This window comes from Oncorhynchus mykiss, chromosome 3 (genome assembly GCF_013265735.2).
Source record: "Oncorhynchus mykiss isolate Arlee chromosome 3, USDA_OmykA_1.1, whole genome shotgun sequence".
Classification (NCBI taxonomy): Eukaryota; Metazoa; Chordata; class Actinopteri; order Salmoniformes; family Salmonidae; genus Oncorhynchus; species Oncorhynchus mykiss.
The window spans coordinates 69,991,466-70,006,158 of record NC_048567.1 but is presented as its reverse complement, the minus strand read 5'-3'; the positions used below and the strand labels follow the sequence as shown (position 1 = coordinate 70,006,158).

The following is a 14,693-nucleotide window of genomic DNA, read 5'->3' as shown; positions in this document are numbered from 1 at the left end:
TTCAAGGGAGAGAATGTACTAGTCTGTGGCAACCTAAATGCTATCCTGGAGGGGGAAATCAATCAATTCTCTTCCAGGGAGAGAATTTACTAGTCTGTAGCAACCTAAATGCCAGAACGAGACAAGAACCTGACACCCTCAGCACCCAAGGGGACAAACACCTGCCTGGAGGTGACAGCATTCCCTCCCTCATATGCCCCCCTAGACACAACTATGACATCATGACCAACAAAAACAAGTCACAACTCCCGCAGCTCTGTCGCACGCCGGGTATGTCCATAGTCAATGGTAGGCTTCGAGGGGACTCCTATGGTAGGTACACCTACAGCTCTGTCGCACGCTGGGTATGTCCATAGTCAATGGTAGGCTTCGAGGGGACTCCTATGGTAGGTACACCTACAGCTCTGTCGCACGCTGGGTATGTCCATAGTCAATGGTAGGCTTCGAGGGGACTCCTATGGTAGGTACACCTACAGCTCTGTCGCACGCTGGTTATGTCCATAGTCAATGGTAGGCTTCGAGGGGACTCCTATGGTAGGTACACCTACAGCTCTGTCGCACGCTGGGTATGTCCATAGTCAATGGTAGGCTTCGAGGGGACTCCTATGGTAGGTACACCTATAGCTCATCTCTTGGCAGTAGTACTGTAGACTACTTTATCACTGACCTCAACCCAGTCTCTCAGAGTGTTCACAGTCAGCCCACTTACACCCCTATCAGACCACAGCAAAATCACAATCTACATGAACAGAGCAATACTCAATCATGAGGCATCAAAGCCAAAGGAAGTGAGTAATATTAAGAAATGCTATAGATGGAAGGAATGTTTGGAAACCTACCAAAAAAACAATTAGGCAACAACAAATTCAATCCCTTTTAGACAACTTCCTGGATAAAATATTCCACTGTAATAGTGAAGGCGTAAACTGGGCAGTAGAAAATCTTATATCAGCTTCCCTATCAAATCCAAAAAAAAATGAAGAAAATGAACCACAATGACAAATGGTTTGATGAAGAATGCAAAAATTTAAGAAAGAAATTGAGAAACCTGTCCAACCAAAAACAAAGACCCGGAACACCTGAGTTTGGTGAATCACTAAAACAATACAGAAATACACTACGGAAAAGAGGGAACAGCACGTCAGAAATCAGCTCAATGTAATTGAAGAATCCATATAGTCTCACCACTTCTGGGAAAACTGGAAAACCCTAAACACAAAGAATTATCTATCCAAAATGGAGATGTATGGGTAAACCACTTCTCCAATCTTTTTGGCTCTATAACAAAGAACAAACAGCAAAAACATATACATGATCAAATACAAATCTTAGAATGAACTATTAAAGACTACCAAAACCCACTGGATTCTCCAATTACCTTGAATGAACTACAGGACAAAATAAAAACCCTCCAACCCAAAAAGGCCTGTGGTGTTGATGGTATCCTCAATGAAATGATCAAATATATAGACAACAAAATCCAATTGGCTATACTAAAACTCTAACATCATCCTTAGCTCTGGCATCTTCCCCAGTATTTGGAAACAAGGACTGATCACCCCAATCCACAAAAGTGGAGACAAATTTGACCCCAATAACTACCGTGGGATATGAGTCAACAGCAGCATTGGGAAAATCCTCTGCATTTTCATTAACAGCAGACTTGTACATTTCCTCTGTGAAAATAATGTACTGAGCAAATGTCAAATTGGCTTTTTACCAAATTATCACACGACAGACCACGTATTCACATTGCACACCCTAATTGACAAACAAACTAACCAAAACAAAGACAAAGTCTTCTCATTCTTCGTTGATTTAAAAAATGCCTTCGACTCAATTTGGCATGAGGGTCTGCTATACAAATTGATGGAAAGTGGTGTTGGGGGAAAAACAAACAACATTATAAATTCCATGTACACAAACAACAAGTGCGCCGTTAAAATAGGTAAAAAGCACACACATTTCTTCCCACAGGGCCGTGGGGGGAGACAGGGATGCAGACCCTCTTCAACATATACAGTGGGACAAAAAAAGTATTTAGTCAGCCACCAATTGTGCAAGTTCTCCCACCAAAAAAAATCCAGAAAATCACATTATAGGAATTTTTAATGAATTTATTTGCAAATTATGGTGGAAAATAAGTATTTGGTCAATAACAAAAGTTTCTCAATACTGTCATATACCCTTTGTTGGCAATGACAGAGGTCAAACGTTTTCTGTAAGTCTTCACAAGGTTTTCACACACTGTTGCTGGTATTTTGGCCCATTCCTCCATGCAGATCTCCTCTAGAGCAGTGATGTTTTGGGGCTGTTGCTGGGCAACACGGACTTTCAACTCCCTCCAAAGATTTTCTATGGGGTTGAGATCTGGAAACTGGCTAGGCCACTCCAGGACCTTGAAATGCTTCTTACGAAGCCACTCCTTCGTTGCCCGGGCGGTGTGTTTGGGATCATTATCATGCTGAACGACCCAGCCACGTTTCATCTTCAATGCTCATCTTCAAGTCCCTGGCAGCGTAGTGTGTTACTGATGGTAGGCTTTGTTACTTTGGTCCCAGCTCTCTGCAGGTCATTCACTAGGTCCCCCTGTGTGGTTCTGGGATTTTTGCTCACCGTTCTTGTGATCATTTTGACCCCACGGGGTGAGATCTTGCGTGGAGCCCCAGATCGAGGGAGATTATCAGTGGTCTTGTATGTCTTCCATTTCCTAATAATTTCTCCCACAGTTGATTTCTTCAAACCAAGCTGCTTACCTATTGCAGATTCAGTCTTCCCAGCCTGGTGCAGGTCTACAATTTTGTTTCTGGTGTCCTTTGACAGCTCTTTGGTCTTGGCCATAGTGGAGTTTGGAGTGTGAATGTTTGAGGTTGTGGACAGGTGTCTTTTATACTGATAATAAGTTCAAACAGGTGCCATTAATACAGGTAACGAGTGGAGGACAGAGGAGCCTCTTAAAGAAGAAGTTACAGGTCTGTGAGAGCCAGAAATCATGCTTGTTTGTAGGTGACCAAATACTTATTTTCCACCATAATTTGCAAATAAATTCATTAAAAACCCTACAATGTGATTTTCTGGATTTTTTTTCTCATTTTGTCTGTCATAGTTGAAGTGTACCTATGATGAAAATTACAGGCCTCTCATCTTTTTAAGTGGGAGAACTTGCACAATTGGTGGCTGACTAAATACTTTTTTGCCCCACTGTATATCAACGAATTGGTGAGGGCAACAGAACAGTCTGCAGCATCCGGCCTCACCCTGCTAGAATCTGAAGTCAAATGTCTACTGTTTTCTGATAATCTGGTGCTTTTGTCACCAACCAATGAGGGCCTACAGCAGCACCTAGATCTTCTGCACAGATTCTGCCAGACCAGGGCCCTGACTGTAAATCTCAGTAAGACCAAAATAATGGTGTCCAAAAAGGTCCAGTCGCCAGGACCAGAAATACAAATTCCATCTTGACACCATTGCCCTAGAGCACACAAAAAAACTATACATACCTTGGCCTAAACATCAGCACCACAGGTAACTTCCACAAGGCAAGAAGGCCATCAGAAGGAACATAAAATTCAACATACTAATTAGGATCTGGCTAAAAATACTTGAATCAGTTATAGAACCCATTGCCCTTTATGGTTGTGAGGTCTGGGGTCCACTCACCAACCAATAATTCACAAAATGGGACAAACACCAAATTGAGACTCTGCATGCAGAATTCTGCAAAAATATCCTCCGTGTACAACGTAGAACACCAAATAATGCATGCAGAGCAGAATTAGGCCGATACCCGCTAATTATCAAAATCCAGAAAAGAGACGTTAAATTCTACAACCACCTAAAAGGAAGCGATTCCCAAACCTTCCATAACAAAGTCATCACCTACAGAGAGATGAACCTGGAGAAGAGTCCCCTAAGCAAGCTGGTCCTGGGGCTCTGTTCACAAACACACCCCACAGAGCCCCAGGACAGAAACACAATTAGACCCAACCAAATGATGAGAAAACAAAAAGATAATTCCTTGACACATTGGAAAGAATTAACAAAAAAACTGAGCAAACTAGAATGCTATTTGGCCCTAAACAGAGAGTGCACAGTGGCAGAATACCTGACCACTGTGACTGACCCAAACTCAAAGAAAGCTTTGACTATATTCAGACTCAGTGAGCATAGCCTTGCTATTGAGAAAGGCTGCCGTAGGCAGACCTGGCTCTCAAAAGAAGACAGGCTTTGTGCACACTGTCCACAAAATGAGGTGGAAACTGAGCTGCACTTCCTAACCTCCTGCCGAATGTATGACCATAGAGACAAATTTCCCTCAGATTACACAGATCCAAAGTATTTGAAAACAAATCCAATTTTGATAAACTCCCATATCTGTTGGGTGAAATACTAGTGTGCCATGAAAGCAGCATGATTTGTGACCTGTTGCCACAAGAAAAAGGGCAACTAGTGAAGAACAAACACCCTTGTAAATAGAACCCATATTTATGTTCATTTATTTTCCCTTTTGTACTTTCACTATTTGCACATCGTTACAACACTGTATATATTTTATTTTATTTTTATTTTACCTTTATTTAACCAGGCAAGTCAGTTAAGAACAAATTCTTATTTTCAATGACGGCCTGGGAACAGTGGGTTAACTGCCTGTTCAGGGGCAGAACGACAGATTTGTACCTTGTCAGCTCGGGGGTTTGAACTCACAACCTTCCGGTTACTAGTCCAACGCTCTAACCACTAGGCTACCCTGCCGCCCCACACATGACATTTGTAATGTCCTTATTCTTTTGTGTGTAATGTTAAGAGAGAATATAACATTTGACTGAACACAAATATAAACGCAACATGTAAAGTGTTGGTCCCATGTTTCATGACCTGAAATAAGAGCCCAGAAATGTTCCATCCCAAAAGAATTCAGCACAAATGTGTTTACATCCCTGTTAGTGAGCATTTCTACTTTGCCAAGATAATCCATCCACCTGGCAGGTGTGGTATATCAATAAGCCGATTAAACAGCATGATCATTACACAGGTGCACCTTGCGCTGGGGACAATAAAAGGCAATGAAAATGTGCAGTTGTGTCACACAACACAATGCCACAGATGTCTCAAGTTGAGGGAGCGTGCAATTGGTATGCTGACTGCAGGAATGTCCAACAGAGCTGTTGTCAGAGAACGTGTATCCACGCCAGCCCAGGACCTCCACATCCAGTTTCATCACCTGCAGAACCGTCTGAGGAGGGGGTGGTGCTGAGGAGTAATTCTGTCTGTAATAACGCCCTTTTGTGGGGAAAAACTAATTCTGATTGGCTGGGCCTGGCTCCCAAGTGGGTGGGCCTATGCCATCCCAGGCCCAGTCATGTGAAATCCATACATTTGGGCCTAATGGATTATTTCAATTGACTGACTTCCTTCGATGAACTCAAACTCAGTAAAACCTTAGAAATGGTTTATATTTTTGTTCAGTATAGACAGATAGAGAGTACTAGATAGATAGAGGAGAGACCAGAGACCTGAACACATCAGAACTGTGTGATATGCCATGAAAGTGTCCTGACCTCTTTAGCCACGGTGTGCCAGTGCAGGTGGCTCTCACACATGTCCATTCTCTCCTGATGCAGGAACTTGCACTTATCAGGAACCAGCAGGGCATCACTCACAAACTCTCCAACTGCAAAACACGCGCACACGCGCACACACACTGTGTTAGCGCCACTGACAGAATGTGTAAGGAAATTGTGCAATATGTATAATGTATGTGGCTGGCTACATGAGAAGTGTACAATGTGTATGACAGAGGTAACGTGCAATGTAAAGTGAATTCGGAAAGTATTCAGACCCCTGGACTTGTTCCACATGTTGTTACATTACAGCCTTATTCTAAAATGGATTAAATAGCCCCCCCCCCCCCCATCAATCTACACAAAATACACCATAATGACAAAAAACTGATTTTTTGATTATTTTTGTGCAAATGTATTATTTTTTTACTGAAATTTTACGTTTACATAAGTATTCAGACCCTTTACTCAGTACACTGTTGAAGCACCTTCGGCAGCGAATTACGGCCTTGAGTCTTCTTGAGTATGAGCTTGGCACACCTACAGAACCAGTCAAAAGTTTGGACAACCTACTCATTCAAAGGTTTTTCTTTGTTTTTTACTATTTCCTACATTGTAGAATAATAGTGAAGACATGAAAACTATGAAATCATGTAGTAACCAAAGAAGTGTTAAAAAAATCTAAGTATATTTTATGATGACAGCTTTGCACACTTGGCATTCTCTCAACCAGCTTCATGATTTATTCACCTGGAATGCATTTCAAATCAACAGGAGTGCCTTGTTAAAAGTTAATTTGTGAAATTTCTTTCCTTCTTAATGCATTTGAGCCAATCAGTTGTGACTAGGTAGGGGTGGTATACAGAAGATAGCCCTATTTGGTAAAAGACCAAGTCCATATTATGGCAAAAACAGCTCAAATAAGCAAAGAGAAATTACAGTCCATCATTACTTTAAGACATGAAGGTTAGTCAATGTGGAAAATGTCAAGAAATTTGAAAGTTTCTTCAAGTACAGTTGCAAAAACCATAAAGTGCTATGATGAAACTGGCTCTCATGAGGACCACCACAGGAAAGGAAGACCCAGAGTTACCTCTGCTGCAGAGGATAAGTTCATTATAGTTACCAGGCTCAGAAATTGCATCCTAAATAAATGCTTCATAGAGTTCAAGTAACAGACAAATCAACTGTTCAGAGGAGACTGCGTGCATCAGGCCTTCACGGTCAAATTGCTGCAAAGAAACCACTACTAAAGGACACGAATAAGAAGAAGTGACTTGATTGGGCCAAGAAACATGAGCCATGGACATTAGATTTTTGGTTCCAACCGCCGTGTCTTTGTGAGACGCAGAGAAGGTGAACAGATGATCTCTGCATGTGTGGTTCCTACCGTGAAGCATGGAGGAGGAGGTGTGATGGTGCTTTGCTGGTGACACGGTCTGTGATTTATTATAGTATTCAAGGCACACTTAACCAGCGTGGCTACCACAGCATTCTGCAGCAATGGTACCCTTCCCTAGATCTGTGGCTTGACACAATCCCGTCTCAGAGCTCTACGGACAATTCCTTTGGCTTGGTTTTTGCTCTGACATGCACTGTCAACTGTCGGACCTTATATAAACAGGTGTGTGCATTTCCTAATCATGTCCAATCAATTGAATTTACCACAGGTGGACTCCAATCAAGTTGTAGAAACATCTCAAGGATGATAAATGGAAACATGATGCACCTGAGCTTTAATTTGAGTGTCATAGAAAAGGGTCTGAATACTTGTCTATTTTTTAATACATTTGCAAAAAAATTCAAACAACCCGTTTTCGCTTTGTCATTGTGGGGTATTATGTGTCATGAGGATTTGTATTTATTTAATCCATTTTAGACAAAGGCTGTAACGTAACAAAATGTTGAAAAAGTCAAGGGGTCTGAATACTTTCCGAAGACACTGTATGTATTATGTTGTGTGTAATGACCAGTAATTACTATTTTGTATACAGCGTTACTGTTGTTCTAAGCCAATTTTCCCCTCAAGGACATTCAACTTTGTTCTATCCTACAGATACACACAACTTACCCAGGCAGCGGTAGGGCACCACGATGTGTGTGTGACTGCTACACTCCTTGCGTCCCTTCTTGCGTCCCTTCTTGCACCAGCTCTGAATGCTGACTGGCTGGTTGGCCTCCACCACGTTAGTGATCTGGAGCTCAGGGTACACCTGGGGGAAGGAGCAGGCTTTAATGAATGTACTTCACAGTTGTTTTCTATGGGTTTAATATTGCAGACATTTACCTCGGACCTCCCCCTTTCCTATCGCTTCCCTTGTTCCTTTTTCTCTCCCTAATCTCATTCTGTTTCCCCCCTCTCTCCTACCACTCCCACCTCTCCCTCCCCTCCCACCTCTCCCTCCCCTCCCACCTCTCCTTCAGTCTCTCACCTACCCCTCATCTCCGCCCCTCCCACCTCTCCTGCCCTCCATCTCATCTACCCCTCTCCCTCCCATCTCTCCTTCCCTCCCCCTCCCACCTCTCCCTCTAACCGACCTCTCCCTCCACCCGCCTACCCCTCCCTCCCGCCCTCCCTCCCCCAACCCTCCCTCCTTCCTTCTTTCACCCAACTCACCCAACCCTCCCTCCCTCCCCCAACCATCCCTTACTCCCTCTGTCACCCAACCCTCCCTCTCCCACCTATCCCTCCCTCATGATGCCTCTTCCCCCTATCCCTCCCTCATCTGATGCCTCTTCCACCTATCCCTCCCTAATCTGATGCCTCTTCCACCTATCCCTCCCTCATCTGATGCCTCTTCCACCTATCCCTCCCTCATCTGATGCCTCTTCCACCTATCCCTCCCTCATCTGATGCCTCTTCCACCTATCCCTCCCTCATCTGATGCCTCTTCCACCTATCCCTCCCTCATCTGATGCCTCTTCCACCTATCCCTCCCTCATCTGATGCCTCTTCCACCTATCCCTCCCTCATCTGATGCCTCTTCCACCTATCCCTCCCTCATCTGATGCCTCTTCCACCTATCCCTCCCTCAGGGTAGCCTAGTGGTTAGAGTGTTGGACTAGTAACCGGAAGGTTGCAAGTTCAAACCCCCGAGCTGACAAGGTACAAATCTGTCGTTCTGCCCCTGAACAGGCAGTTAACCCACTGTTCCTAGGCCGTAATTGAAAATAAGAATTTGTTCTTAACTGATTTGCCTGGTTAAATAAAGGTAAAATAAAATAAATGTTAAAAATCTGATGCTTCTTCTACCTATCCCTCCCTTATCTGATGCCTCTTCTACCTATCCCTCCCTCATGATGCCCCTTCCGCCTCTCCCTCCTAATCCGATGCCCCTTCCGCCTCTCCCTCCTAATCCGATGCCTCTCCCTCCTAATCTACCCTAATCCGATGCCCCTTCCGCCTCTCCCTCCTAATCCGATGCCCCTTCCGCCTCTCCCTCCTAATCCGATGCCTCTTCCACCTCTCCCTCCTAATCCGATGCCTCTTCCGCCTCTCCCTCCTAATCTACCCTAATCCGATGCCTCTTCCGCCTCTCCCTCCTAATCTACCCTAATCCGATGCCTCTTCCGCCTCTCCCTCCTAATCTACCCTAATCCGATGCCTCTTCCGCCTCTCCCTCCTAATCTACCCTAATCCGATGCCTCTTCCGCCTCTCCCTCCTAATCTACCCTAATCCGATGCCTCTTCCGCCTCTCCCTCCTAATCTACCCTAATCCGATGCCTCTTCCGCCTCTCCCTCCTAATCTACCCTAATCCGATGCCTCTTCCGCCTCTCCCTCCTAATCTACCCTAATCCGATGCCTCTTCCGCCTCTCCCTCCTAATCTACCCTAATCCGATGCCTCTTCCGCCTCTCCCTCCTAATCTACCCTAATCCGATGCCTCTTCCGCCTCTCCCTCCTAATCTACCCTAATCCGATGCCTCTTCCGCCTCTCCCTCCTAATCTACCCTAATCCGATGCCTCTTCCACCTCTCCCTATCTCCTCCCCCCTCTCATCCCCCTCTCCTCCTACCTCCTGACAGTACTGCAGGATGCCCTCCTTGGTTCCGATGCAGCTCTTGGTGCCGAAGGGATCCGACTCCCACTTGCCACTCTGAACGTTGACATGCATGTTGAATTTCCCACAGAACATGGCTACCTGGGGCTCTGCCAGCAGACCCACTGAGTCATCAGAAGGCACCTGCAGTGAAGGAGGAGTGCAGAGGGAGTCAAATTACTGTAAATAAATGATTAAAAACGTTAATTGCAGTTGAAGTGCACTCAAAATCTAAACCAGCGGTCACAAAATACACATCTACCCCCCCACCCGCCCGCCTTTGCACTTTCCAAAAAAGTTGAACGCAAAGCATTCTGGGATCATTGTTTTTCCCCACTCTTTTTGTTCCGTGATACAATGGGAGGAAGTTTCATTGTAGCTGGCCGTCTGGCTCTCCTTTTTGTCTCGCGCACATCGGAAAAGAAGGATGCCGCAAACTAACAAAACAGAAGCCTGCTGCCATTCTGCTGGTAAATGGCCTGCGAAAAGAAAAACACAACGACCCATTTCCTAGATTGATGATACTCATTAAAAAAAAACTAGGCCCTAGTTATTTCTGCAGCCTGTAGTGTAGCAGTTAATGATAAATTACCACACAAACTTGGATGTATATTCTATATATTTTCTCCTCATATTCATGGTTTCCATTTTGTCTGCAGTGCCTTCGGGAACGTTTTCAGACCCCTTGACTTTTTGTTAAGTTACAACCTTTTTCTAATATTGATTAAACTGTTTTTATTTATTTTTTAATTAACTGAGATATTACATTAACATAAGTATTCCGACCCTTTACTCAGTACTTTGTTGAAGCACCTATGGCACCGATTTCAGATTGAGTCTTCTCGGGTATGATGCCACAAGCTTAGTACACCTGTATTTGGGGATTCTCCCACTCTTCTCTGCAGATCCTCTTTAAGACTGGACCCTGCCTGGGCCACTCAAGGACATTCAGAGACGTGTCCCAAAGCCACTTCTGTGTTGTCTTAGGATCATTGTCCTGTTGGAAGGTGAACCTTCGCCCCAGTAGGAGGACCCGAGAGCTCCGGAGCAGGTTTTCCATCAAGGATCTCTGTACTTTGCTCCGTTCATCTTTGCCTTGATCTTTACTAGTCTCCCAGTCCCTGATGGGGTCTGAATACTTTCCGAAGGCACTATGTTGCCCTTTAATTTCTTACAGCAGCAGTGAAGAAACAAGCATTTTTCAATAGATGCTATTAATGTGTCTGACCCAACACCCTGTGGAATTCAGGGAGTCTGGTTTGCGCTCACAAGGTGGTTGTTTTGTTATAGCCTACCTTAGGGCTGACCCCATTTAGTCAACTGGTCGATTGTTTGGTTGACCAAGATTTTTTCAGTTGAGTAGTGGCAAATATATATTTTAATTATGGAACACAAGACACCTGTCTGAGTGGACTAATCCATTGCGGAGGCTGTGAAGATGGCACACCTGTTAAGGGTTTGTACTGGAGGCGAATTCAGGTGCAGGAGAGCAGAGTGAAGTGAACAGACACACTTTTTATTCCGGTCCAACGAAAGAACAAAAGTACATAAACGTGCCCAAAAACGGAACATAGACAAAAAGTAAGGCGCGTAACAATACCCACATAACATAAATACAATTTCACAAGAAGACATGGAGGGAAACAGAGTACTAAATACATGCAGTGTGATTAGGGAATGAAACACAGGTGTGTATGGAACAAGACAAAACAAATGGAAATATGAAAAATGGAGCGGCGATGGCTAGAAAGCCGGTGACGTCGATCGCCGAACAAACAAGGAGAGGAGCCGACGTCGGCGGAAGTCGTGACAACACCAGTAACACATTTACCGTTAATTATCATTTCTCATCTACAATGTTGGTTTGGTTACAGTCATTTCTGTTAATGCATTCAATATATTATTACAGTCTTCCCTATGTCATTGTAGGAGTGGACATGTTTGCAGAGCGCACAACCTAGGTGACACTTGAGGAAAAAGTTTTGGTTTATTTCATTCCATGTTTATTTTTGGTTTATTTCATTTCAATTTATTCATTGTCTTTTGTTTAGAGCGCTCCTGTCAATCTTGAGTAAGGACACGCACCTGATTACGCATAGAACTAGGCCTAGTCTGTTTTTAAATTCACCGAGAATGACAATAGTTCCTCAACGTAGCCTATTTGAAAAATCTTTCCAGCACTCTCCCTTTCAATAACAACTCAGTATTTAAGGGGAAAACATTTATTGTTCTGATCAGGTGGAAATGCCATAAAAAAGGCATACCTGATTACTTACTATCACTTCCGCAAATAGCCTACAGCTGTGTCTGTCTGTCCGGAGCTCATATCCCCAGGGAACTCTGAGGCCTAGAATATTTTATACAATGCAGCAAGTTTGCTAGCACCAGTTTCAAGCTGGACCCAAGTTAAAAGTTATTTTATTTTATATTGGCAATATATATATGTTAGTTTTAGATTTGTATAATTTTAACTTAGATAGAATTTGATTAATCATATGACATTGATTTTGAGATATGAAGACTTTTATAAATGAAATTAATCTGTTCTAAGAAAAGATGCATATAACAAATCAGTAGAAATTGTACCATAACTTGGCACTCCAAATGGAAAAGGTTGTCGACCGCTGGTGTAGCCTATTACCGGCAACTTCAGGAGGTTAAAGGCAGAATCTGTGAAGACCAGCAGCATCGGGCAGGCTATATTCTGGTTAGCCTATATTGATCTCTGGCTCCCTCTTTAGTAATTTGTGTCTTAATTTGAAATGGCAGTGCTTAAAGCTTCAGGCAAAGTAGCCGACATATAGTTGATTTTATTCAAACACAGGGTGTGTCTATATTTGTAAAAATACACATTTGAAAATGTGGACCAATCGATTGTTCAAAAGAACCAACGACTCTCGATCAAACAATATTTTGTTTTTTGTAGGGGACAGTCCTTGCCTACCTGCAGGGAAGCTCTTTGACACTGCTGGTTAATTAAGTCTTTGTCTAGTTTATTTGTGTTTAATTGTAAGGGGCCCTCGAGGAACATGGCTGACATGAGGAACACAAACATGAACCATAGTTATCATCCATTAAGGAGCCTGAATGGATGTTGATATTATGAGGTGGTAGTGGGATGCCAGAACCAACTGATGCGATGGGGAGAGTACTGCAGCATTTCCAAGATGGTGTCAACAGCAACGATTTTGGTATGGCAACGGAAAGGGAGACAGCATCAGCCGGGTTGCAGGTGTTGGTGCATTCTAGAATCTTAATTCACCACATGGTCATCAGGAGTGAAGACACTCACCATAGATTCACTAGGCCTGAGTCAGCACACTGAACTAGGTTAAGGTGCTGGTTGATGCAGGAGTTGCCATTCATGGAAAAATCCACCTATATATTTTGGCATTTCTTTCATTAGTCCACTGTTCATACAGTCCCAACATTTCTCAAGATATTGGACTTTCAAGAAGTAGTCTCATTTGTCACATCCTCATGATGATGCGTTAGTGGGAATGGGACAGAGATTGTACATGCACCCGTACTAGAGGTCGACCGATTAATCGGAATGGCCGATTAATTAGGGCCGATTTCAAGTTTTCATAACAATCAGAAATCTGTATTTTTGGACGCCGTTTTTTTTATTTTATCTTTATTTAACTAGGCAAGTCAGTTAAGAACACATTCTTATTTTCAATTACGGCCTAGGAACAGTGGGTTAACTGCCTTTTTCAGGGCAGAACGACAGATTTTTACCTTGTCAGCTCGGGGATTCAATCTTGCAACCTTACAGTTAACTAGTCCAAAGCTCTAACCACCTGCCTTACATTGCACTCCACGAGGAGCCTGCCTGTTACGCTAATGCAGTAAGAAGCCAAGGTAAGTTGCTAGCTAGCATTAAACTTATCTTATAAAAAACAATCAATCATAATCACTAGTTAATTACACATGGTTGATGATATTACTAGTTTATCTAGCGTGTCCTGCGTTGCATATAATCGATGCGGTGCGCATTTGCGAAAAAGGACTGTCGTTGCTCCAACGTGTACCTAACCATAAACATCAATGCCTTTCTTAAAATCAATACACAAGTATATATTTTTAAACCTGCATATTTAGCTAAAAGAAATCCAGGTTAGGTTAGGAGGCAATATTAACCAGGACGAAATTGTGTCACTTCTCTTGCGTTCATTGCACACAGAGTCAGTGTATATGCAACAGTTTCGACCTCTAAACTGTACCATTGACCATGATCAGCCACAGACCAGCCTGGTTTTGGTCACTCAACATTACACAGTATGTGACATGCAAGCAGTAAAACAATCCCAAGAAAAGTCCTTGTTATTGAGGGGGTCAGTTGTAACAGGAGTAACAACAGAAATCCCATTCCACATGATTAAGACCTTGAGTGCCTGTTGTGCTTAGGAAAAAGGAAGCTTGAGTTTATGTAACTTGTCTTGTTCCAACCCTGCCAGGATTTGATACCTGCCACTGGCTGACTAGCACTCTGGTACCAACCATAGCCTACCATGAGACTAGAGCTAGCTAGCTAGCTAGGTGACAGACAGTTGACTTCAGGTCCCACCATCTCCAGGAAGGTGACATCCCAAGGAGAGGCTGCACTATAGCAGAGAGTAAGTACCACCTTCCCTGAGGGGAAATGATGTGGCATGTGATGGCGTGGTGGGCACAACTCATCCAATGAATCTTAAAATCTGCGAAATTAGCCTATAACTAATTACACTACGGATAACAGAAAACTATGAACTTTTTATAGATTGATTTGCTGTTCAAGCATATCGAATTGACAAAGTGACCAAGAGAGATTATTTAATCCAGCGAAACAGGAGGAGAAACGTCCTTCCAAACAATCAAACATAACAATGGAAGAGGATGCGGGTACAACAATGTCCAAAAAGGACAGTGCATTGACGGCAAGCATGTACATAAGGCCTCAACAGCTTGATCTACAGCCCGGATTAATGGAGGACATCGAGGCCCTCATGGTAGGAATGGATAACAGCAACAAATGAACGGAAGAAATAAGGACTGAAAACAAAGGTTTGAAAGCGACAGACTCCCTAAAATCAATGACAAAACTCCTGA

At 43.4% G+C, this 14,693-nt stretch overlaps 1 protein-coding gene across 2 annotated transcripts in view; it reads right to left on the bottom strand.

Moving 5' to 3' along the window:
• The window catches only part of LOC110520491 (amyloid-beta A4 protein), a 54,490-nt gene that overhangs the window by 28,599 nt on the left and 11,198 nt on the right, over window positions 1–14,693 (bottom strand). For both annotated transcript variants that reach the window (XM_036975046.1, XM_036975047.1), the window contains exons 2-4: window positions 9,579–9,746; window positions 7,633–7,774; window positions 5,559–5,671 (exon numbers count right to left, since the gene is read on the bottom strand). In XM_036975046.1, coding sequence (XP_036830941.1) covers window positions 5,559–5,671; window positions 7,633–7,774; window positions 9,579–9,746 — 423 coding nt within the window. The remainder of the gene's footprint in view (window positions 1–5,558; window positions 5,672–7,632; window positions 7,775–9,578; window positions 9,747–14,693) is intronic.